Here is a 27,724-nt window from a genome sequence, read left to right as displayed (position 1 = left end):
ACTATAAACAACTGTTTATACAACAGTTGTTTATAGTTGATCGAAGGATCATACAGACTCATTTTACCATGTAATTGTTTGCAACATAGGCATTTCCAACGTCGTCAAAGGATGATTCTACCGATTAAGATCATAATTAAAAAAATACTAAATTTATTTTTTATAAAAATACTCTACCTACATAAAAAACACACTTCACTAAACACTACACTTTTTTATATGCTTGTCACTAGCTGTACATATCAGTTGGTCCACGAGGAAAACGTGGTTATCTATTGAGCTTTTCAATTAGTTCAATGAATTAAATAGATAATAAAAATAAATGTTTCTTTAATTATCAGATTAGGGATCCCCTTCAGATTCAGGATTTCTTCAACATTTTAGGATGCCTCTGGAGCACCATGCGCCAGAGAACTTGATGTTTCCCCTGGGGAATCATCCGCTATGTAATGTAACTTTTAGCTTTTCCTCGTGTTTCTCTTGTTAAATTCATTCAGTTATTTGCGACCCAATATCAAACGTAACCGGTTAGTAAATTTGTGTAATGCATCGAAAGGAGATAATCTGTGTGTTTTTAAGGAAATGGAAGGTAAGTGATTGTTTTTTATTAGGTGTTGTAAACCTTTTTGCATCATTTTAGAGATTTATTTATTTAGTTGTGTTATTATAGAATATGTAAACAGGAGATATCTATTCACAGTTAGGTATGTGTTATATATTCCCGTGTTCAAAGAAGTAACTTTATAAACTATAACTTATATATAAAACTCCTTCTGAATGGAAAATCTAAATAATTCAAAATATTCTAGATACACGTGCCTACAGACACATACATGATTCATTATGTTTTATGTAAATAAGGATTTATTTATTTTATTTAAAACAAATGTTAGAAACAAGCAACTCTGCCCTTTTGAGAAGTTGATGTTATGTTGTTCTCCTGCCAAAACCCGTTCCCGGGCATATCAATAGACGATACGTGACTATTATGTGGCAGGTGGTGACTCGCCACTCACTAATTGGGCCTCTCAAATCAGTCACCATGATTAGCAACAAAGAGGCAACTTGGTGCTGGATTTGGATATTCCAGAGGAAACGTGGGTGGCTAAGGATGTCGAGAGGTGAGACTGCGGGGCGTGAAATCGTGGTGATCCAGTCAGGCACCCCCGGCGTTATGACATTTTACACTTCCATCCTTCGAGCGTATAGCTCTCGCGACTCCACTCTGACCGGCCGGTTAAGGCAAGCCAGAGGTAGGGGTCCTGGTCCTTTATCGGTTTCCACTCCGACCTTGGCGAAGGAAGATCGGAGGCGAGGAACAGGGGCCTCCCCTGGGAGCATTCAGGTCCGTGGGGTCGCTACTCCCCAATAGCTCGCCACAAGCTGCCCTGCGGAGATTGATTGCACTGGGAAGGTGACCCAAGGGGATTATTATTATACTAATAGTAACATTATAATTTACATAATAAATATTTTTTATACATAATTGTAATTGCATCTTTCGTAAAAAAAATCTCACACAAAAAGTACATATATTGTTTAAACAATATAAATAATTATTTCCCCCTCTTGATTTATTTCTGATTTTAAATAAAATAAAAAAACAAAATTTTAAAAAAAAAAACCTCATAAAAATCGGAGCTGTTCGTGAGGACTTCCGACAAAAGCCCTTTTTATGTAGGTATTCATTGACGCGACTAAAACTAATATTCCGAAAGATAGTGATGTAGGAATGATGAACACGAAAGTAATGTTATCAATTTTGATAAACATTAAAGGGTAAAAATATTATCACTTCTTGAAATGGCTTTTGTTTCGATAAGAAATTACCTTAGAATTTTTAAATTTTATAACTCAAAAGGATACAAATGAGACGAATAATTTGATTGAAACTGATTTTATTTATTTAAACTGGTTTAAATTTTCATACGTCGAACAATGACAAAAAAAATAAAAATACGATTGTTATGAAGAACATGGAAAGGAAATATTAAATAGGGCGAGGCCTGTGTGGAGGCGACGAACAAGTCGCGATTAACCTTATACTCTCTTATTATGGTATTACGCTACACTAGAGTAAGGGCGGGCGGGTCGACAAGCGGCGCCAACAGCTAAGGGCGCCAAGCTTTGTCTGCGTCCCGCCGTAAATAATATAAATTACGTGATTTATAAACATCGTGCAACTAAATAATTACAATTATCTCCACACAGATCTACACATACAACATAATTTGCTATTATTTAAGTGTGAAAGTGAATGAATATCACAGTACTTACTTCTGTTAGGTTGGTGTTGAAATGTATATAATGTATTCTATTAAATTATATTAGCCCTATATAAAAAAAAAACAAAGAATTCCTAAAACCGGATTTAGTTAACCTAAATCATGATTCTATAACCAACTCGTGAAATGCGTTGGGTTCATTTATCATTTGTGTCACTTTTTCACATCGGGCAGAAGGCCTAATTTAATATTGCTATTTATGGTACCTACTTCAAGAAATTCAATTAAAGACTTGGTAATTCAATAAAATCTTTTTATAATATAATCAGAATCAAAGTAATTTATTTAATGCAGGCGCGCTGAGAAATTTTCGGTCGAGTCAAACGCGGTTACGAACTCTAAGATATAAGGCCCCGTTTACATTGAAACTGCGAGTGCACGTGCAGGCACGCTTTACAGGTACGAAACGTAACCACGCGTAAATATAACATAGCACGACGAGAGAGCAACATTAACTCTGCGTCCGCAATATTTTACGCGGGGCAGATTTAGTCACCGAAACATCAGGAATATATCACTACATAGTATAAAACAAAGTCGCTATTATAGTCTGTTTGTCTGTATGCTTAAATCTTTAAAATTACGCAACAGATTTTGATGCGGTTTTTTGTAACAGGTAGTGATTCAAGAGGAAGGTTTTTATGTATAATAACATTTATAATTTTGCACCCGTGCGAAGCCGGGGCGGGTCGCTAGTGAAATATAAATCCGTCAATGAAATTGAATAGATAGCAGTAAATAATATGGCAGCACTAACCTGCGCCCGCCACATTTATGTGGGGCAGAGTTAGTCACTGAATCAACAGAAATATAAGAAATATAAATCCGTCAATCAAATTAAATATGATAACAGTAAATAATATAGCAGCACTTACTCTGCGCCCGCAACATTTTTGTGGGGCAGAGTTAGTACCTGCAGCAGCAGTATTTATGAAATAAATCCGTCAATCATATTAAATAGGAAACATTAAGTCAACAGTAGTATTTCTTCATTTCGTCAAGTAATTTTTTATTAATATTTTACAATTAGTGCTGCAGTAATAGGCTATTTGTAATGGCTAATATAAAAACAAACAGAAAAAATAATTTTCTAAGAAATTATTATTTAAATAATTTAAACTTTACAATAAACACATTACAAAACACAGTTACCCTTAGAACTGACCGATGAATAGTGTACTTACACAATAAGAAACTGACTGCATGCAGAATACGAATAGAAAACTTTCTTGATCCATGAGTTTTCTAATTAAAGATGCAACTTAAGTTATTATTGAAGTTATAATACACTTTTGGAACATGCTACATTAATTAACACATACGAAAGAGAACATTGCTTCACATGTGCCACTGTCTCAGTCGCGACGCTCCTATCGACTAATCTACCTACCATAAACGATAATTGAAATCAATGTTGTAATTATTGGAAATATATAGAAATACATGTAATTCAAATTCTGGCGAATCTCACAAGAATGAATCTTAAAATTTAACATCAAATCACACAACACAATAAGTAACCATTCGATCTAAGTTACACAGAAAAAGAACGGAATGAACAATATTTAGCATTGATGGGTGAAATGTCCCGGCTAGGGGTGGGAAATGCGGCGTTGTCCGGCGGCGGCGTGTTGAGACGTGCGAGACACGCCCCACCACGACTCCTAGTCCTCCGACATGAAAGAGTTCTGCGACTTCAGCTCCTCTAGCCGCGAGATTTGCTGCCGCAGGTACATTATTCTATAGACAACATTTCTTTAATTTATATATGTTTACAACTTTAAAAATGGATTTTCTAAAAGAGCAATGGTCGTTGATTTAGTTAATGTATCCAATATGCAACAATCATAAAGAGACAAGGATATTAGCGTGGTTCACCTGATCGCATACCTTCCATATAGTTACGTACTTAAGTTTGATTGCTAACTGATGCACATGAATGTGTTCCCAAGATGATAATGATGATGACGTGAACGTAAACACTTTACTCGCTATACAATTTTTTATCGCAATGTGCCCAAGTCCTGTATAAAGCGTAAAGAATCACATCCCTTATGGGGTAGACTGATTCAACACTGGAAATAACTAATATGCTGCATTCAAATGGATCGGTCAAAACCCCTTTTACATTAGGAACCATTTTGGGTGGGAATTTTCTACTTGTTACAAAAAGACAAAAAGCATATTGTGAGTCTCGGCATTTTTATTTTAATTGGAAGATCAATAATAGTTAATGACTGTAAAACACTCGTCCATTTATATAAATCCTCACAAATATATGACAAGAAGCAACAAACATTTTTTAATTGAAGGTGGAACCACGAACCTAATGGTTTCGGTTCGAGAGTCAAAAATTGTATTTCATTACGTATATACGTACTTTTGCTCCTGTAGCGTGGCCTGTATTTCTGTGTGGCGCACCAGCGAGCGGGAACATTTGAGCTCAGCCGAAACCCGCGTGCACTGCAGGCAGCCCAGCTGGTACGCCTCCTCCGTAAACTTGTTAGCCTGACAACACACACTTATTTATAAACTTGGTAGGTACTACAGTACTAGCACTTTAATAAGTTACACCGATGTACCTGCGCAGAAATCAATTTTTGTCATGGCGCGAAAATATCTGCGCCAATCATAGTGCGCCATTTGAACGCGGGATCAAAACCGTTCGCTATTGGCTAATTGCGTACGCGCCATGTCTGGTGTTCGCAGGAGCGCCACGCCGTCGCGGCGTCGCGGTAGTCGGTATTTGTCTGGCTTACGGAGTGAACGCGTTCGTAGCTCTAACGTACACTTGAGTGCAAAGATTCTAAACACTTTACAATGCCTTTACTTAAAAGAGGAAAACATTTGAGGGGTCAAAGCAGGGAAATAGTAATATAATGTGCATCAGTTCATGCGAAATGAACCCCAGCGTGCTAAAAACCAGGTATTTAGCGCAAACCATTTTCAAACAGTCATGGAACGTACTGCAGTTGCTACAGGTATATCTCGCAAAACAGTTGAATAAAGGAAAAAGATTGTGCTACATCGCAACCATCAACGAGTGGTCGTAGTTTCAGAACCCCTAAAAAGGGTCGCCGTGAATTGGTATATCGTGCAAAATTAGACGATTTCGATTATCAGGCCATACGTCGAAAAATATATGACTTTCATACGGTGGAAAAACAAGTGCCTACTGTAAAAGCTTTACTACATGTATTAAATTAAGTTGCGGACGCGAAACGCTGAGAAAAATTATAAGAGAGCTTGGTTTTAGATTAAAAAAAACTGAGACAATCAGAAAAGTTCTTGCAGAAAAAGAAGAAGTACGTTTGTTAAGAATTGGATATTTAAGAAAAATACAAAAATACAAAGATGAGGGAAGAAATATTGTTTATGGCGGTGAAACATATGTCCATACTTCGCATACCAAAGAAAGTACATGGTCCGATAAAAGCGGAAAAGGCTTAAAAAACCCGTTTCTAAAGGACAAAGGCTTATAATCGTCCACGCTGGTGTTTCAAATGGCTTCATCCCTGGAGGATTATCCTACTACTATTATAAAGGCGAAAGTTTGTATGGATGTATGGATGTTTGTTACTCTTTCACGCAAAAACTACTGAACCGATTACCATGAAATTTGGTATGTAGGTAGCTGAAGACCCAGAATAACACATAGGCTACTTTTTATCCCAGAGTTCCCGCGGGATTGATAGGGTTTCCATGCGGACGAAGTCGCGGGCGGCCTCTAGTTAATATATAAATTATCACAGTCGACCGGTGACTACCATAACGAGATGAATACGGAAAATTATGAAAAGTGGGTAAAAAATCAGCTGATTCCTAATATACCGCCACAGTCCGTTTTCGTGATAGACAACGCAGCATACCATAATACCCTGAAAAAAACCACCTAATTGTAACTCAAGAAAAGCAGATATGCAAGGATATAATAAGGATATAAGGATAAGTCACCAGTAAGAATATAGATTATAATCCCAGATTTAAAAAACCAGATAAAAGACACAAGAATAACTACATTAAGTACTGTATAGATAAGATAATGGAGGAACATGGCCACACAGTGTTAAGGTTGCCACCATATCATCCCGATTTCAATCCCATAGAAAATATTTGGGCGCACGTAAAGAATCATGTGAGCAAACATAATGTTGCAATGAATATTACCGAAATAACGCGGCTATTGATTGAAAAATTTGCTTCGATTGATGAGGAACCTTGGCGACGTGTAGTCAGTCGATCATGCTATTAAATGTGAGGACGAATTTATGACACTTGAGGACGCTATTGACGAACGTTTCGACCAATTCGTCATCAACACTGAAGATTCAGATTCATCATCATCATCATTTTCTTCTTAACATAAGCGATGATGATATGACAGGAATAGTTCCACTGGAATAATACTAAGGAATGTATTTTTAATTTAATATAAACTTCAAATTAAAATAAACATTAGATAAATATATACGGGACAAATATATACGGGACAAATTACACTGATTGAGTTAGCCTCGAAGTAAGTTCGACACTTGTGTTACGAGATACTAACTCAACGATACTATATTTTATAATAAATACTTATATAGATAAACATCCAAGACCCAGGACAATCAGAAAAAGTTCTTTTCTCATCATGCCCTGACCGGGATTCGAACCCGGGACCTCCGGTGTCACAGACAAGCGTACTACCGCTGAGCCACAGAGGCCGTTTACATGAATACAATATTTACATGATAGTTTTCTTTGCCCTCAAGTGTAATATTGTACAACTTTAATGAGCGAGATACACGACTCCTGTTGTTTTGGGATTTAAAATCCTATGTAGTAGCAATAAGTTCGTTATTTCACTAATGTTTTCATTCGGCCAGATTCGGCGGTCGGTTGTACTATTCTGCGCCGTCGAACAATGTCGATGTAACTTATAAAAGTGGAAGACCTGAATGAATCTATGTGACTAGTTCAATGACAATAAGGTGCTAACCCTGCAAATTGCCCTCTTATTTTGACATTTTAATGTATGTATATGTATGTATGACATGTATGGAATTTTTTACCTTAAAGCTGTGTTTTCGCAAAATTAACAATATTTCAAATATCTAACATATTTCGTTTATAATTTTATATTATGAAACACCATAATAAAGACACCCATATTTTTTGATTTTATTATTTGAGGTCGGTAACATATAAAATTTATTGTTTTAAAATCTGGCTCATTCTACAAGAACGAAACGACAATAAAACCATCTGTATGAACTTATCGAGTTTTAAACCTTTGCCAAAGTAATTGTCGGTCTTTAAAAACAAACCACTTGACATTATTTACACTGACAGCAGGCGTTTTATATACGAAAACCCTATAAATTATTTTGTTTTCTCTTTTATGTGTAGTTTTAACAGGTCAAATTAACAATAATTATCCATTATTATTTTCGTAATTTACGACTTGACTCAAAAAGACGAATACAAAAATCTAAAATTTACAAAAGAATTTACTTTAGCATAGATACCCTTGGATTTCATAAAAGGCGACTGGTGGATAGGCTTATAAACTTGGGATTCCTGTTGTAGGCGATAGGCTAGCAAGCTGTCATTATTTGAATCTCAATTCTATCATGAAGCCATATAGCTGAACGAGGCCTTTCAGATTTCTCAATTTTCTCAAAAATTCATCGATATATGACACATTTAATATTTTTTAAGATCTAGAATAGTAAAATACCATCAAAATTAAGCAGTTGGCAGCGCAAATGTACCTGTTTCTCCAGGATATCGGCTGGCCAGCCGGTGACGTGCGTGGTGAGATCACTGCGCACGTAGTTGACGAGAGATGGCGTTAACATCGGCGGCGCGTGCGGCAGCGCTCCGCCCACTACCGACGAATAGCTCCCAAGGCATTCCACTGAAATTATTTTATTTATTTACTGTGAAAACCAATACAAATGTATTTTAAAGGTATTGGTTATAACTGTATAAGTGAGTAATTTTGTCTCAAATATAACACATTTCTCTCTCTTTCTAATATATATAGCTTTAGCGAAGAAAAAGAGAATGAGATGGAAGGCGAAATTGAAATGTTCGAAATTGTGGAAGCACTTAAGAGTATGAAAGCGGGTAAGGCTGCTGGGTATGATAGTGTCGGTCGAGATGCTAAAATCAGGAAAAGGCGTAGTAGCTAGTCAGTTGTACTGCCTTTTCAATTTGTGTTGGATTGGTGTAAGGCTGTTATCGTGCCACTTTACAAAGGAAAAGGGTAACAGCTGGACTGCAAAAAATATCGTGGTATAAACCTGCTTAGCGTCGTCGGCAAATTGTATGCTAAGGTATTGATTAATAGTCAGGAATGAAACGGATGACAAAATATGGGATGTTCAAGCGGGATTTCGAAAGGGAATGGAATGTACTGATCAGATCTTTTCATTGCGATGTATAGCCGAAAAGTTTTTGGCCAAGAGTCAAAAAGTCTATTGCTCATTCGTAGATCTGGAAAAGGCCTGTGACAGAGTTGAGAGGAATGAATTGTGGTCAGCACTTTCTATGCATGGGGTGAGCAGTCTCTTAATACGAGCACTGAAATCCTTATAATGAGGATTCGAGTGCTTGTGTTAGGATAAACGGAGCGCACACTGAGTGGTTTAAGATTGAGAAAGGCGTTAGACAAGGATGAGTTAAACTATAAATAATATACATATTAATAAAATGCGAATGTAAATTTGTTTGTTTGTTTTCTTTTCACGCGATATCTACACAAACAATCTTCTTGAAATTTCGCATATAGTTCAGAGTATGGAGAAGGACATAAGGTACCTTTCATTCTGAAAACAACTATCGTTCCCACGGGATTAGTGAAAAACCTGTACACTCTTACGTAGATGGCGCTAAATGCGCGGAGTGAATTTAAAATCAATCTTCTTGAAATTTCGCATACATATATATAGATTAGTAATTGTATGTGTTTTATCATTTAGGAATCTTTGACCTTTGTAGGTCTAGCAATATTATTGAAATGAGAGGGATGTCTCACAAAAGATAATGTAAATTTATCGTCAATGGCAATGAAGTGGGATGCCCATCGAGTTATTTATCTACAAATCCAGATTGTTTTGATTGTTAAAAAGCATTTCATAGTAAAGACTAATCTCAAATGTCATCAGACTATTTTATTCGCCATAAATTTATATTTGTGGCGTCGGGATGTGGCTTAGCACTTCATACCTTGAAGATATTTGCTAGACTTACGTTGGTGGTGACTTTCTATTTCTAGAGAACACTTTATCAAATACAATGGTGGCACCTGATCGGTATTTTCGGTGTTGAGATATTTGTTAAGCTTTTGATATTTATATATTTGTAAATTTCCTCTTCCTAGGTAGAGCTTGATGGAGATGCAATGGTGGCGTGTGGAGATCGGTATTCTTGAGGTTGCCCGGCATTGCAAGGAGGATCCGACCTTTAAATCTAGATATTTAAAACACTATAGTAAGTCTGCTAAAAACTCACTCTTTCTAGGTAATGCTTGATCAAGATGTAATGGTGGTGCGTGGGGGTCGGTATTCTCGGAGTGGGTTGGGGTAGGGGGGCCGGCATCGCGGTGAGGGGTCCCCCCGCTGCCGGGAGATGCGCCCCCGTTGTTCGCCGTCACCGGCGGTGGCGCCACGATGCGGGGTAGAGCCGCGGCCAGAAGAGATCCACTCTGCAAGATATGTGAATTGAAAAACCTCATTATATTTTAGATCAAAATGGCAAAAATTGGGCAAAACTTTATTAAAAAGTGAACTGTAACCGAGTAGACACCCAGCTGTACCGTATGTATGTAATTACCCATTATCCACAATGTAACACCCTGTGGCATTATTCTATTGAGCGCGTGATGTCTCACTAACAACAAAAATCCTATTCTTTCTGGAATGAAAAGAATATTTAAGAACCAACCGTGAACCGTGAACCAATTTACCTATCGTGAAGTAAGCAATTGGACTAAATGCAAATTTGTAGATACACATCTTTGGTATATGATGCGCAAAATATGTTACAATTATCGAGAACGTCGGGTACGGGCACGGCGCAAGTCTTGATAAACGCTATTTAAGAAACATAGAACATATTTTCACAAAGTCTTGATACATCTATGTTTTTACCTTGAAGCAATACAATTACGAATGCAAGTAAGAATACGTAAGATGGTCGCTTGCAAAGTTATTTTACCCCCATAATAATGTTTTTGGTTTGTACAGGGGATCCTATTTCTGCGCATGCGACCACTTGTTCAAACTGTTACCGGCTGGTTGGAGTTGTCGAGTACAACAACGGGTGGCACGGCGTTGGTCTCAGCGTTGTTCCGCGCGGCCGCGTTGTTCTCGCGCCCACCGTACGAGTTTTCCGACAACGGCGTACTCCGATCGGGAGAGATGTCCATGTCTTGTAATGATTGTCCATCTGTAACACACAATTCATAGTTTAACAGGACATGCTTATTGTGGGGTAATTTGTGTTGTATAAATTTATTATAATTTTGTATAATAACTTATTAAATCGATCGTTCAAACTCAGCGTATATTGAAAAAAAAAAACTATAATTTTAACTGCGGTGGAAGGCGAAATCAAATAAAATTTAATATAAAATAAATGCCACAGCTACTGTCGAAATAAGTTGTTGACTACGGGCGAACTGTTAAGGAATAAAACTGATAAGAAAGAGGTACCGGGTTTGAATTCCAAAGCAGCCATGTATGTACCAATGAGTAACATTATATTAGTTTGCTTAATCAGGCAAATAAATGTTCTTTGCTACTGCGTTGTGAAATTTATAAACATTCTATCATGACCCTGTAATAAAAATAGTTACACTTATATAATTAGGACGTACCCTTGCCTTCGTGTGTTGGGGCTGGATGTTTTGGTCTTGTTCGGTCGTGAGGCTCGTCTTCTCTGCTACTGTTATTCCAATACCTCTCTGATGTGTTATTCGTTCTTTTACTCGTCTTGTCCACCTCTCTTCTCCCCGACCTGGAGCTTGATCTCTTATCACGATCTAAATCAGAAAACATAATTAAGTGATTTTGACAGAGTTTCGATTCTGTTCTTTAGAGAGATTGTGTCCATTTTGAAGAACGTTCTGTTCTGTACTGTTCTTTAAAAGGGACACTAGCCCCAAGCGGGTTAAGTGCTTTGGCTATTAGCTTGTAGCTTTCCAACAAATATATATAATATAATTATTAATATGTTACATATAACTAAAATTTAATTTATTGTAATGTAAACTGAAGTGAAAAAATGCCTGCGAAGACTTTTTTCTGAAACTTTTGAATAGTTCACTAATGTCACATACATCTGTCAATCATAGTGAAGAAGAATTGACGCGCTCAGCTAATAGCGGTGAAGAATCTAAATCGCGCAAACAAAAGAAAGTTAATATAAATAATTCTAATAATAAAATAAATAAACCTATAAATACACCTTAATATAAAATTAACACTTATCTACAAAAATGCATGTCCCGGCAGATTTCAATTCAATTTCTTAATTTTTAATTTTTATGTGATATTTTCTTATTGTAAAACGAACGAGCAATAGTGTACCGAGAGAGCAGCCAAATTTTAATTTATGTTATTTTTATTTTATTATTTTATTTTCCACGTTGGTGCCCACGGAAGACCAGCTTTGTGGTATATACCACGACAAATGCTGAGGGGGGGCCATTTTGGTACAAATTTGTTATTGATTAAGGTTTCTGTTCTTGATATATTATTATGTACCAAATTAACATTTTTATTATTTTTTCTTTCTTTCTTTCAGATATGATTCCCAAGGTATAGTTCTCAGAAGGCTGGCAGCAATACCACGTTGAATGAATAGCAATGCTTATATTTTGAAAGACCAGCCCCCTGGTCACGAGAGACCTGAATAAAATATGTATTGATTTTGAATTTGAGTCGCTACCAGGCAAAAGCTGTGACCGCAACTTTTTTATTTACGACACATTTTTTATAATTTGTACCTCTGTTTAGATTCAATATTGTATGATTTTTATTTAATAGTTGCCGTGTGGTTCCCGGCACGAATAGAAAAAAGAATAGGACCACTCCATCTCTTTCCCATGGATGTCGTAAAAGGCGACTAAGGGGTAGGCTTATAAACTTGGGATTCTTCTTTTAGGCGATGGGCTAGCAACCTGTCACTATTTGAATCTCAATTCCATCTTAAAGCCAAACAGCTGAACGTGGCCTATTAGTCTTTACAAGACTGTTGGCTCTGTCTACCCCGCAAGGGATATAGATGTGATTATATGTATGTATGTATGTATTTTTATTTAACGATTAACTGTCCCGGCAAACGTTGTTTTACCATTTAAATTTATTTAAAGTAATTTCTAGTTAAAATAAAATGTTAGGTTAGGTTAGGGTGGACTACCCTTATCACTAAGGGGTATGAAAAAAGGTGGTGGCTGATTCTCAGACCTACTCAATATGCTCACAAAATTTCATGAGAATCGGTCAAGCCGTTTCGGAGGAGTACGGTAACGAACATTGTGACACGAGAATTTAATATTTAAGATTTTTATTCTAACCCTTTTTCACTTTATCGCTATTATAAGAAAAATAAAAGCCAATGAAAAAAACTATAAACAATCAATATTTCTTATGCACGTCACATAATAAATCATTATTATGAACTCTAAAAATGTCGCACTTATTATATTTTTATGACAATGTTAATACTTTCTTTCAATCTCAGTTAAGTTTATTTACAACTTCGTTGTTTAATTTCAGGATGCCTATTTTCTACCTTTTATCTGTCCTTTAAATATTCGTCTAACAATATTGACAGTTCCCAAGAAATTATTCGATGCCACTGTAAATAAAAAAACCTTAAAACTGATTATAACACTTGTTGGACCATGGTTACACATCCAGTTGCATGAATGTGCAGATTTCAGATTTTTATTCACCACTAGCTTCCGCCCACGACTCCGTCCGCGCGGATGTCGGTCTTCGCGTGGATGGTTTATTTCTCCATTTTGAGTAACTCTTACTATGACATCTTATTAATATCTATTGGATGCATGTTTCGATGTTTTAGTAAGAGAAGATCGCTTAAACTGAAAAATTAAAATTCTTTTTTGTACGTATTTTTCCAGGATAAAAAGTATTCCATTTTATGCCTAGGATAATAAGGTATAATTATTCCAAGTTTCATCGAAATCGAACCGTTAGTTTTCACGTGATGCGTGAACATACAGACAGACAAAAATTTATTTAATCACATATTTAGGTTTGATGTCGATCCAGTAACACCCCCTGCTATTTATTTTTTCAATATTTTCAAGGTACAGAATTGACCCTTCCACAAATTTATTATATGTATAGATAAGAGCATCACTTAACATTCAAACTAATTAGACCCTGACACTCATGCTGCAATGTCACCTTGACTGTGACCAATCTTGTTGAAGAAGTAGTCCTAATAAAAGAGAACATGGAGTATGGACCAAAACAATGGGATAGAACTGTTGCATGGAACAATGATTAGTTATGTTTTTCGTTCGAATAAAGAGTATATAACGAATTTCTAGTTACAATTGAGGTATCGTTAGGTCGTCCTGCTAGCCCAAGTGTTCTTAAGTAATAATACCAAATGGCGGCAGTTACATGATATTGTGTGAAATAAGAAAAAATATATTAACATAAGGATTTGAAAAATATATAACCCAGCGTAATTTATTAAAAAAATCAATGAAAATAAGAATGTTAAATCTTTCCTGAATAAATGTATATTAAAACAACCGGGTTTTTGTTTTTAAATTGAATTATATAACATAACCTTTTATTACGTCTACATCCCTTGCGGGGTAGACACAGCCAATAGTCACCAAAAGACAGAAAGGCCACGCCCAGCTGCTTGGCTTAATTATATAATTCAGATGTGGTCCACGTGGATGTGGTACTCAAATTAGTATAAAATTTTACCACGAAAAGGTAGTTTCTATAGTTAAAATAATAAAAAACGAAATATTTTTCTCAATAAACAAGGGATTATTAAATAAAATGTGATAAAATATTTCACCCTCAAGTTACGTGACAATGAACACCAATCCAAATGCGTGACGTGTTGCCAAACAAGCATTTTTGATGTCAAGTACTATGGTGTTTGTTGATATTTGGATAATATTATTACTGTGATTTCCGTGTAACTTCTTCGTTATTTGCTTGATTATCTTTTTGAATAAATTTTTAAAGGTTTTCCCATAATGGAAAGTGGATATTAAAGCAGATAGTTGAAATTTGACAAGAATTGATTGTTTTGCGGTGGCTAATTTCTTCGTAACGAATAGTAACTTCTGCTCTGCTGAATTTAGAAATGTAAAGACATCCATGTAAGTAATATACTCAAGATACATTATAATAGCAGGTATTTTTAAACTCGAAAAGGTAAATTATAAGGGAAAAATAAAATAATATGATTTTGATGTTATTTTGCATCTTTTTAACAAATTGTTTCATTTTTTTTAGTTCCTCAAGGCAGTCATACGGAGACGATGCTGTGGGATATGTTCAACTTCGTCGAGATGCAAAATTGTGCACAGTTAAACTTACATCAAAATGATCCTCACAGAAATACATTTTACTCTGTGTAAATACAAGTGCCGGATCCCGACGGGCTAATTGAAGCCACATTTACCGCATCTTTTTTGTACGGGGAACGTGAAAAAAAAGGTGTTTAGGTGGTTTTTTTCAGGTGTTGTATAGTTGTACTTTCACACTGCGGTACCGTTTACAACATTTATAAAATATATAATCCATATTTTCATCACATAACTACGAAATAACTATTCATTACATACAACTTCGACAAGTTGCAACACGTGACGTCACAACGGGCGTTTGACAGGTATCCGCGTTTTGGCGCGAAATTTTAAATAAATAATTTTAAAGGTACCTATAACTTATAATAAAAAAATAATAATAAATAGTTTGGGTTATATTTGGTACTTATGCATTGGTTTTAAACACTATCCCAAAAATAGTCCACATCCCTATTGAGATAGGTTGCTAGCTCATCGCCTAAAAGAGGAATTTCAAATATAAAAGCAAAACCCTTTTTCGCCTCTTGCAGCATCCATGGGAAAGAGATGGAGAGGTCCTATTTTTACTACGCTTTTATTAGCTTGGGTTGTATGTATGTATGTAAGTATGTATGTATGTAACGGAATCTTTGAGCTTTTTTTTTTCACTGGTTTCTAAACGTCTGATCAACTTGGAACTTTGTACACGTATCAAGGACCGATGACAATGCAATATTTTGATAAGAGTTTCTCATTATCCTTATTAAAACTGCCAGGATTAATAAATTCATTTTTAGATCCTTCGTATGAGAGTAAGAGAGACAGAGATAGCACCAGTGCCAGTAATCTCCATACAAGAAACCAAGAAGTTCTGACGTATAATTATATATTACAATATATTTCCATATAATGTTACTATTAACCTGAGGCTTTTTTATTTCATCGCATCGCTCCATTTAGAATTACCATTAGAAACAATAGTAGAATTAGTAGAATATTTTAAAACAATAAAAAATATATAAGTAATAAAACAAAAGTAATAAATGAAAATTGAACAACTAAATTTACAATAATACAAGAATAAAGTTACTACCTACAGAACTTTGCGATATTGATGTATTATAAATACTTTTAGTAGACAAACACTTTTATATTATACTAACCGATGATCTTACAGTGAGGGAAAACATTGTGAGGAAACCTGCACATTTAGGCAACTGGATGTGTAACAATGATCGATCTAATACGGATAAGGTTTACCTGCGAAGGCTGCGGAAGATGGAAGTTGTTTCGTGTACATTCGACTTGTATATTGAGTGCAATCTATTAGTAATTGACAAACAAATGTAGTATATACATATATTGTATTGGTATTATTTGTATTTTCGGGCATCGACACCAAAAATTCCTGTAGGTAGGTTAGGCACCAGGTCACTAATCGCCTAGGTACGCCATATTAGTAAGTACGTACTAAAAATCTTTTCAATTGTTTCGTTATTATATGTTTGATTATTATAATATTTTTTTAAGACTTCTTATATTGTTTTATAGTGTGAGCACATTTATGTGATTAGTGCTTAATAGTCGAATATCTTTTATATTTATGGCTAGACCTTAACCAAATTTCTATGGGACCAATCAAACACTCTTCTCTTTTGAATGCAAAAATAATTTTACAAATCAGATTATAAATACCGGAGATATACATAAAAAACAGAGCTTATTCTATTTGATTCCCTAGATTACCTTCCACATTTATGACCAGACCTTAACATAATTTCTATGGGACTTTACTCTTTTGAACGAAAAAATAATTTTTCATTCAGTAACTTAAATAAAAACAAATACGGCCGAACTGAGAACCTCCTCCTTTTTTGAAGTCGATTAAAATATACTAATAGGCCTAAAAATAGTCCTATATTAGATATTGTATGGCATATTATGTATGTTATTGTGCATGCATGATTTTTTGACAAATATTTCATAAAGATCTCTTTAATATTAACCATCAAAAGCAATTTCTATTAGAAAAGCGATCTGCAAGAGAGAAGAGAAATGCGAAACGACCTTATTTCCAAATAAATAAATTATTGAAGAACTTCGGTCTTCCTCGAGTAGGAATTTCAACAAACGTTGGATTAATTCGGAATAAATTAAAAATTATGTTAAAAAATAAACTAAAGCAACTAAGCAGATAAAGAGTTAATACAAAACCACATCAATGACAAAGAATTTGAACCCATGACTTTTTGGTTTCGGTGTATGTTACGCTAACGTTTGTCAGTTATGGATGACTAAATTTTAAATTGCTTTCTGCGCCCACACCACCTATATGAAAATATAAAGTTTTCTTTCTTTATTTAGTTAAAATGTTATGACCTAGATATACATAACCGTTCGATAATGAATTCTGTAAATAGCAGAGATAACTGATAACTGCATCAAAATCAATAAGATACCGAAAGCGCTGCACCGTGTATTATTTGACCTCAGATGCGGCTAGGTTTTATTGGTAAATTTAAAAGATTAAACTCTAATTAACCGTTATAATAAATAAAACTTAAATTTATCTATCTATCTAGCTTATAAAAACACCCATGAAGTTTTTTGAATCGTTTTGATAATATTAGATTTTTTTTCTAATTTGTCAAGGTCATTTAATAAAACTAATTATCCTTCTTACTTCCAAGAACATAAATTATTACACCGTTAAAATTTAACAATTAATAGCCTAATTCCAAGTTTCTTACTTATAAGAATAGATAAAATAGTTGTTATATTGGTTGCAAATGTTGTGAAACCAAAATATATGACCATTATTAAGTGACAAGTTGACACCCGCAACTCCGATTGCGTGTTATTGAAAATACGAAGGTTAACGAATTTACTCAAATTTCGTTCCAGATCTTCAATTTTTATATGCTTACAGAAAATGCTTATCAAGTTGAACAACTTTTGTTAAGACGTCTTTTCCATAATTCGGTTGATTTAGCTGGTATATCATGATTCTGCATCAGGTGTTCCAGATCTTCGATTTTTATACGCCAACAGAAAATGCTCATCAGATTGAACACTTTGTTAAGACGTCATTTCGAAATTTCCTGTAGTTGAGTTGTTATAGTTCGATATCAGCTGTACCAGATTTCAAAATAAATCACCTTATATGTTGGCCAGGCATAAGAGTATACAACAAAAAAAGTGTAATTCAAATCCGTTCAGTAGTTCCGGAGATTAGCGGTACAAACAAACATACAAACAGACAGACTGTTCAAATTCATGCTCGCTTACTATCTTATATATAAAATTCTCGTGTCACAATGTTTGTCTCCGTACTCCTCCGAAACGGCTTTACCGATTTTAACCAAATTTTGCATGCATATTCAGTAGGTCTGAGAATCGGCTAACATCTATTTTTCATACCCCTAAGTGTTAAGGGTCGTCCACCCTAAACATAGAAATTACTTTAAAAATATTTATATGGCAAAACAACGTTTGCCGGGACAGCTAGTTTTTATATAACTATAAATTACTTTTTTAAAATTTACTTAATGTACAGACAATTTTTTTTTTACTGTTTTATTTAATGTATTAATGATATGAAGTGTCCTATAATAATGAAAAAAAAAAATTTTGAATTTGAAATTTTGTATTTGAGTGTTTGAAAGCGTGGAGATTCGAGCGGTGAAAATTCCCTTAAAAATGTCAGAGTAGATTTAGCTAAGGTATATCAAAAACAGCTACGAGTAGGATATTATTAATGCCTAAAAAATTAAGATGTCATTGCCATAATTATGCAAACTTAGGTTATTTCTCCAAAAGTCCAACAGTAACTGCAAATAATTGGAATCTTTAAAAGTTAGCTTAGAGTTGAACTTAAGACAACCTTTAGCACCCACAGCATGGCACACGCGACGGCTTTTTATCGCGCGAATAACTATCGTCGTTTCGCTTTTTAATAAGAAACAGAAACAGGACAGTGATAGTTTTTTGCGAGATAATAACGGCGTCGGGTGTGTCACGCTACGGTGGCAGGACAACTATTCTGTCAATGGACAACATCTCCGTCGAGAGTCATCAGCTGACCCGTGGTGCCCGGAAGCGAAAAGCTGCGTTAGTGAAATAGGACGCCGTTTACGTGATGGTATGATCCGGATTGTCCCTGGTACGAAGGATATCCATACCCATCCAAAGAGGAAACACAGCTTGTGTAATGGGTATCTTTGAAAAAATAAATTGTTGCTGGAGGTATACAAACAAGGTTATTTTGTTTTATGTTCTATTTATTGGCGAGTAGATTTGCTGGCACTGGTGACAGATTCTGCATAAGACAGATTCTATATAATGTGAAAACAAAATATAAATGTTTCGTGGTGATCGATATACTTGTATGAATTGACATATTTCTATATCGAGTTTATTAATAAGCTTTCGGATAATTATTAAGTTCCTGAAGTAATAAGTTTTTACAATTAATAGTTTCATCCATCATTCTTTAAACATTAGCATTACTAAAATTAAGTAAAAATAAGTTGATCAACACTCCTTGACGTAACTTTTTATCATTTAATTTATGCAATTGCGCAGATTCTCAATAACTATGGTACTAAACGCATATGGCAGAAATTTTGATTGAAGGCAATTGACAGGGTGTGCATTATCGCATTGAAGCAGGCACTGCTATTTGACAAAAATAATAAAAAACCACTATCGAATGCAAGAGAGAACACTGTCTCTCTGCGAAACTTCAGACATCCACCGCTACACACATTACACGCAGACCCAGCTTTTGCCGCTCTAGCATGGGCTAAACTTCACTGTCGTACAACAAGACAGACCTAATCATGGATTTGTAGACCTCCCTTTCAGCATTACCGGCATTCCAGGACCACATATGATACCCGTCACCCAACGTCACTTTATCAGAGACGCTGTTTTGGGACTGTATGACATCACAATCGGTGTCTCCGAACTCCCGAATTCCTCCCGAATCCCGAACTCTCCGAGAAGTACCAGAAAAGAAGTATAAGTAGTATACTAAAAAACATCTTCACCTATGCGTACAGATAAGGAATCTGTATTACAAGCTATAAAACTAGTCTAAGCTACATTTAGCTTGAGACCATCGTTCGCAATTGACTACTACCACGCGTTCGTATGTGGCTCCAGTGTATCTCTATAGACTAGCGTAGGGACTTATCACGAGTTTCTTTGATGTCTTTAGATACCTCAAATAAATATCACACCTAAATTGGACTGAGAAATGAGGACCGAGCCTTGGTGAACACCGACCGACCTGACTGATATCAATGTAGATGTTTCGGACGATGTTTTTGTGCCTACAGGATCGAGCAAAACTTCTAATTAATAACCATTTATTTACGAGTTAATTGGACCAAGTTTTTAATTTCTGCTCGATAAACGGTTGAGCACCACAACACAAGATTGGTGTCAGATGAAGATCAGATTGTAATATTTTCAATAAGAGCAGTATAGTGGAGCGAATGAAAGAGTTAGTATATCTATGATCAATGTTTATAGCAGATGGATAGTGTGAAATTGAAAGGAAGGAAGGAAAGTTACACCTAACTACCTACCTAAGGCTGACTAGAAGGAAGACAGACTAGCCATGGCCAAAGATGATGAGACGACTCCTCTCCAGAACATCTGGTAAAACAGGGGATTAAGGTTTAAGGCACGTTCTGTTTATTATATGTACATTATTCCCGAATACCTTTATTTTTTAAGGGCTCTAACCTTGACTTCTAGAGACACAGTAAATTCGTTTGAAATGTAGTTCTGGATGCTCCGTACCAGACGATGACGCACGGTCATGAATGAAATTAGGTATTAAAATGGAATTAAGAGTGTGAATTATGACTACAATGCAATACAATGATTATCCTACTACTATTATAAAGGCGAAAGTTTGTATGGATGTATGGATGTTTGTTACTCTTTCACGCAAAAACTACTGAACCGATTACCATGAAATTTGGTATGTAGGTAGCTGAAGACCCAGAATAACACATAGGCTACTTTTTATCCCAGAGTTCCCGCGGGATTGATAGGGTTTCCATGCGGACGAAGTCGCGGGCGGCCTCTAGTACTATCCTATTTAGGGTATATAATATTATAGGGTTGACAATACCGAAATAAACATACCACGAGACCAAGTCACCCACACGATGATGGTCTGACCAATTTAAATCGCTATCTAGGTTCGACAGGGTAGTACAATATCTACTTCAAACCAGAATCGATGGAGAAAGATTCTGAGGTTGATTTATTCCATTGACCAAGACCTACAGTAACGAGAGACTAACTAGAGCGAAGTTTAATATTGCTGTAAGAGTGGAAAGTACAAGCAGGGCATATCGTTCTCTTTATCTACTAGCATACATACATACATACGTATGGTCACGTCTATATCCCTTGCGGGGTAGACAGAGCCAACAGTCTTGAAAAGACTGAATGGCCACGTTCAGCTATTTGGCTTAGTGATAGAATTGAGATTCAAATAGTGACAGGTTGCAAGCCCATTGCCAAAGAAAGAATCTCAAGTTTGTAAGCCTATCCCTTAGTCGCCTTTTACGACATCCATGGGAAAGAGATGGAGTGTGCCTATTCTTTTTTGTATTGGTGCCGGGAACCACACGGCATCAGTGATTGATCTACGACAAACATTTCAAAACTACAAGTAGCAAATCGCCCCGTCATTGCTAATTTCGGCAATACTTAAAACTTTTACAAAATTAAATATCTCAGAAACTACTTATCAATTCTCCCCTTTAATTCGCAATAATATAAGCCTATAAGTTTCCTCAGGATCAACTCTATCTCTATACCAAATTTCATCAGAGGTTTAGGCGTGAAAGTTACAAACGGGACAGAGTTACTATGTATTTATAATTTTATTAGGGATGACAGGAATGCAAAGGAGTCTGAGGTGTTCTTTTTAATAGATTTGAATTATTTTATATACTTTTAGTGTAAGTAGTATTATATTTAATGATATTTACCGGATATGTACGCATTCTTATTGTTAATGGTACTTGTAAAGTTATATATAGTAACCAGCATCCCGTTCCACGCCCATGGTTCCAGAAATCTATTTCCTATTTATTTAAAAAACAATTAACGACAGATTAAATAAATCTACGATAGTGAAACAAAATATTCAAAATATTTATGATGAATCTTGTGATGTATGAACAAAATGTTAGCTACCTACTGTGAATTTAACGGCGACTTCCTTGACCTACGTACTAAAACACCAGGCTTAGACCTGATACCATAATACCACATTTGTGATACAGTTTAGTCTGCATTGCAAACATATTGATTGAAAATATATTCCGATTTTATGTATTATAACTTATGGCGCAGATTTAAAAATTACCTATTAGAGTCTAAGTAGTCAAGCGAGCTCTTCTTCGAAGCTAAAACGTCCTCCATCCATCATAAACCTAATTGACCAATTTAAAAATCGAGTATTTTATAATAGTCACCGGTGAAGGCACGACAAAGTCATTTGACAAATCCATTAATTCAGATCTGAAATCAACAACATCAGTAGCAAATCTAAGGTGTGAGTCAAAACTTTACTAAACGATTTCGGAAATATTATCTTAGGGTCTGAAAGCTGTACTATCGTGCGACGGTCAATGGTACCATAGCATCGAAGGGGGCTAAAATACTTGGGAAGATCGAAATTGTATGCTTAATTAGTGATAGTCTACTGTTAGTAAGCCAAGCAAACCAAAAACCAAACTAAAACGACACTATACTGTGAAGAGATCTCGGACATCAGCTTGTAACGAGATAAGGATGGCCCTTGAACGGTTAAAATAACAAGGCGCATTGGTAGTTGGTGTAGTACATGCAAATTTGCAGCAATCATATCGCCATCTCGAGTTATAATAGCTTAAATAGATAAACAAAATAATTGACTATAAATACTTGATTTGGCGAACATAAATCTGTAAAATAATGTACATAAAATAACTGAACGACTCTTTTGATTCCAAGCCAGCAGCAGGAGAAAAATAATCTTCAGCAAAAACAGTAAAATAGTACTAAAAGTATGTATTGAGAACCCCATGGAAGTCACTCCTTTTTTTGGACAAGGGTGAAAGAAGTGAAAAATTCAAGACATATTTGTCAAGAGGATTAATTTTATATATTTTTTCAGATGTAAACTGTTTTTGATTTTTCTGAGTCACACTACAGTAGAAACAATACAGACTAATCGCTGATATGAGAAGATAGAGTGGGGGGTATGGTTATTGATAAAATCATTAAGTCGAAACAAACAACAAAATAAGAAGCTGCATTAAATATTTAACTGATTTCACTTCACAATGTTGATAGAGTCTATGTGTTGGTAAAATATGAATTACATGTAGATAAATATATAAATGAATAATAACCCATGGTGTTATAGTGTTTATACATTTCTATTTCTTGGCGCAGTAATTCATTGAGGACTTATCAACTGTTGCATATTCTACTTGATTTTTATACACACTTCCACTTTCCTTATTGCTTATCAGATGAAGCTTTAAAGTTTCAATTCTGTTTACGACAACAAGTAAGAGACACATGTCAATTTTCAAAAATCCAGAATGTCATTTAGTTCCTCGCGATATAAGTAGTTTTAAAGCATGTACTTACTGTTTCTTGAAGAATATGTTGAATCTTTGGATGAAGTCCGCCGCGAGTCCCATTCCCTAGGTTTTTCCCACTGTGACACTTCACTGATACAGTTATAATAGTATCTTTTTCCAGATGAACTAATATGTTCGGACCATTCACTGCCAGAAGGCACTGTCGTTGGTGGTGCACTTCTTTTATCATATTTACTACTCCTACTAACACTAATGTTCATGGAACTAGTCCTATTCTTTTTCTCCGAGTCACTTCGCTCATGATTGCTTCTCTCTCTTTCACTATCTTTGATACGTTTCTCCTTCGGTGATCTGACACTATCTGAAATATTAATAAAACAATGTTATAATAATATGTTAATTTTAATTCCAAGATTAATGATAATATAAATGAAACACTCGCATGTATAATAACCATTCGCAATGGCAGATTACCAATATTGTTATTGAAAAACAGCATGGCATATAAACATCGCATATAAAAATCATACATAACATTAAATAAATAATATTTTCTTTCATCTTTATATGATAACCAGCTCAAACGTTATACTAGTAAGCAGTTTGTAACAGGTTAATTAGCTTATCCAATTTAAATACTTGATTCTTAAGCTTTAGAAAACAGTCATGTGCAAAATACTGAATAAACATTATGAAAACTATTTTCTGAAATTTATAAATGAGATTATTAATGTCAACAACAAAGTAAACCATTTTTACATGGTAAAGATAGTTAATTCTAATATTACAAATTAAAAAGTTTGTGAGTATGCATGACTGTCTATTTGTTACTATTATATGTAAAAATAATGAAAGGGTTTGGATGAATTTTTCCAGTAAATCAACATCAGAATAACAAATAAGCTTCAATATACACGCAAGACAAACTATGAGCGGAAACGTTTTTAAATTGTAGCCTATGATTATAACAACTTAAAATTAATATTAACTAAACTAAGATAAACATTATATCTTATCATACTTTATATTATAAATGCAAAAGTTTGAATGTATGAAAGTTTAACACCACACAAATAAGTAAGTAGTTACTTTGAATTGATTTGGATGAAACTTTACACAGGTAACACTTCAAATAGACAATTTTAATGCAAGCAAATTTGCCTATCATAAAGCAACTAGACATATAACAGATTACTGTTATTGTAACAAGCCAATCAAACTGCCATTGCAGGGTGTCATTTGAAAAATTTATCTTATGTATAACATTCCAAAATGAATAATGTAAATAAAACTTAACTGAATCAAAATCAATTGGATCCTTCAAAAGAAGGAAGCTTGACTTTTGTATTGTCTCTGTTTCTTACAGACAAAAGGCAAGTTTAATACTGTCTGATATTGTATACAAACACATTCATAAAATTATGCCTCCTTCCCTGTTTATAATCAAAATTTTATAAAAAAAAATAATATATTCTTTATACCTTTGTAAAACATGATGTATAGGTATGCAGAATATAAATCTATAATGAATAATTCAGAAAGTATAATTACTATATTAACAAAAGGTTCCTTCTGATTATATGGATACTCATGATTTAGAGCTCTCTGCATCAAAGCCAGGGTTATTAAATGCAGAATTTAAACAATAAACATTCAATGATTATAATTGAAAAATATTTATAGAATGCTGACTGCCTAATGACCCCAATATATCCAGAGATTTGATCCACTACATTTACAAAGTTATATTGTGGGCACATCACAGCGGCAAGACATTTAGTTCTGGTGTAGACAAGGTCACAATAACTAATTGAAAAATAATGTAAAATAATACAATCTTACCTGTGTACTTATTTCTAGAGGATTTATAGTCTCTATCTCTCTCCTTTTGTAAATAAGAACTTCTGGATGTTGAGTATCCTCTTTCATCTGCCACATGAGCGTAGTGATGATGTCCATGGCCAGAATAACTGGTGTGAGTGCCATGGCCATGTGTGGACACATTGCCATTGGGGGATCGAAGCGGTGTGTACCGGTTGTCAGAAGAGACATACTCACTTGCAGTCCTTTTTGAATTATACTTCTGAGAAAATTCATAATATTATTAAATATGTACCCAGGGAGATGTATACAGTAAACTATAAGTTTTGATTACCTTCATAGAATAGTAATAAAAAATCACTTGAATAATGTTCATAAAATGATGATAAATGAGATTTAAGGCAAATTTACAATGTTGGGTGACAAAGATAGCATATGCAGCTGTTCATAAAAACATTCTACAATAGGTAAGAATGAAAATATTTTTTTTCATATTTTAGCCTGTATTATTTGTATTTTAATGTTATTTTCATTGTTCCAGAAGTGAAAATGAAATAAATCCCAACAGATCCTTGTAATTAGATTATCAACCAATGCAGTTTTAGGGCAAATATAGCGATGAAATACGAGGAAATTGGAATCAACGTCAGACTTTGTAGAAACCTAAACAGGAAAAGAATGGTCGGGATTGCTTATTACGTAGAGAAGTCCATAATTCAAGCAAGAATGGGCTACATTTGACGAAAAATACAAATAGTTCCAATTTCATCCCTGTAACTTTTTAGTGAAACTTACCTGATACGGATGGGCTTGGTGCTTCTCAAAGTACCTGAAAACAAATAAAACGGTTAATACCTTCACCTAATTTACAGCAAAACTCAATCGGCGACCGCCATCTACAGATTGCTAAGCCGAAGCATCTGAAATCATATCATACCCATCGCTTATTCGCTGAGGTTTCCTTGCATGCATTACCATCAATGCAAATGTACGATTTATTGCGGCCTCAGTAATAAAATGCAAAATGAAACCACTGTCATTAATACAGTTTTACAGGAGGCCGTGATTTAACTTGATGGACGCCATGTCACAATCAAGTCAAGACACTCAAGAAAGAGTCAATAGTAGAGACACGAAAGAGATAAAAAATGTATATCGATGAATGAATGACCAACAAAACAACCCAAACGAGAAACGGTAAAATGAAAACAAATAATTATTGGCTATGGTTTCAGTAACTCCACTGACGTGATACTATAAGTACGCTGGACCACTCATAATTTTAATCCCCGACGTAAATGACGAGGTAATTTATGAGATTATATTTTCTTTATGTCTGCGAATTGTAGCTACGGAACGAATAAACCGATTTTGATTTTGGATGTTTTTACTTCAATGGATAAGTATTCTTAGCTATGTTTTAAGAAAATCAGTCCAAGATGGCCGCCACCACCAAGTGGCGGATAAGATACATGGCAGTTATTTGCAAATGTATTTTTTTTTATTTGTGTTTTCCACAAGTATTTCCACGGACACTTATGCCCACATAAGTGCAAACAGCGCCAGAATAGTAAAAATCAGTAGAAAATGTTTTTTTATTTACCGCCATTATAAAGTCTTAGGGCGGTTGGATGGTTTTTTTTCTTTCCATCGTCTAAATATCCCTGCATTGCGGGGCTAACATGACGAAAAACTATCGCTATATCTTTTCACGACATAAAATAAAGCGCAAGAGCGATAGATAATCGCGCGATAAAAACGGCGTCGCACGTGCTATAGCCCTGCTGTGCATACAGTTGTGAAGCTAAACAGATATAATATAAAGCTCACGTATTCAATAATGCTAGAAAATCTCCAAGACTCTTGAGAAGCCATAGATTGCCCCGATTAATTAAGTTGAGAGCCATGATTGAGCCACTTGTACGATGAACCTTGTACAGGCCCGTGCAGCGTGCCGTCCGACCTAGGTCTGACCGATCGGACAGACAGTATGGAATTTAACGAATGAAACAATATTTTTTTGCAATAACTCTTTAAGCATAGATTGTAAACACATTCATGTGTTTACAATCTATGCTTAAAGAGTTATTGCAAAAAAATATATGAGCAGATGTGATCACATACGTCCTTCTCTATATTCCATACTATTATGTATGCAAAATTTCATGAGTTGGTCCACTGGTTAAATCATAACAACAAAGCAACAAATCTTCAAAAACCAAACTTACTAAACACATCTATAGCTGAGATCGTAACATTGGCATCTGGTATATTTCTATTGTTATTGTTATACAATGTATGATGTCAGGTCCCCAGTCCAGAAAACAGTAAAAGTAATGTAGTTTTATAAAACTTAATTTAACTATGAAAGGGTAAAAAGAAAACTTATTTTTGTTTAAATATTAGTTGAGTTACGAAAAATTCGA

The 27,724-nt window shown here is 34.9% G+C and overlaps 1 protein-coding gene across 2 annotated transcripts; it reads right to left on the bottom strand.

Moving 5' to 3' along the window:
* Window positions 1-1,881: 1,881 nt before the first annotated feature.
* LOC106134069 (WW domain-containing adapter protein with coiled-coil homolog) lies at window positions 1,882-26,430 on the bottom strand. Of its 2 annotated transcripts, none has more exons than XM_013334025.2 (10): window positions 26,236-26,430; window positions 26,094-26,127; window positions 25,320-25,560; window positions 23,524-23,838; window positions 11,155-11,319; window positions 10,567-10,724; window positions 9,789-9,981; window positions 8,045-8,190; window positions 4,666-4,793; window positions 1,882-4,025 (listed from the first exon to the last, which is right to left on the bottom strand). In XM_013334025.2, exons 1-10 carry the CDS (start codon window positions 26,274-26,276, stop codon window positions 3,950-3,952), a joined length of 1,497 nt encoding a protein of 498 aa, XP_013189479.1. In that variant the 5' UTR covers window positions 26,277-26,430; the 3' UTR covers window positions 1,882-3,949. The 2 variants fall into 2 exon arrangements, with proteins under 2 accessions (XP_013189479.1, XP_060809535.1); XM_060953552.1 differs by having other exon boundaries at window positions 25,320-25,557.
* Window positions 26,431-27,724: the final 1,294 nt, after the last annotated feature.

Source organism: Amyelois transitella, chromosome Z, assembly GCF_032362555.1.
Source record: "Amyelois transitella isolate CPQ chromosome Z, ilAmyTran1.1, whole genome shotgun sequence".
NCBI classification, from domain to species: Eukaryota; Metazoa; Arthropoda; class Insecta; order Lepidoptera; family Pyralidae; genus Amyelois; species Amyelois transitella.
Note: the sequence above shows the minus strand (reverse complement) of the source record. Positions and strands in the feature narration are given on the sequence as shown.

What these genes read in the sequence shown, in the direction of transcription:
- LOC106134069 (XM_013334025.2), bottom strand. Translation starts at nt 26,276, where the DNA reads ATGGTAATGCATGCAAGGAAACCTCAGCGAATAAGCGATGG. An exon ending in CTCTAGAAATAAGTACACAG is followed by an intron (nt 23,839 to 25,319) that starts GTAAGATTGTAT and finishes TTAATATTTCAG; the next exon opens with ATAGTGTCAGATCACCGAAG. An exon ending in TCGACAACTCCAACCAGCCG is followed by an intron (nt 9,982 to 10,566) that starts GTAACAGTTTGA and finishes CATATCTTGCAG; the next exon opens with AGTGGATCTCTTCTGGCCGC.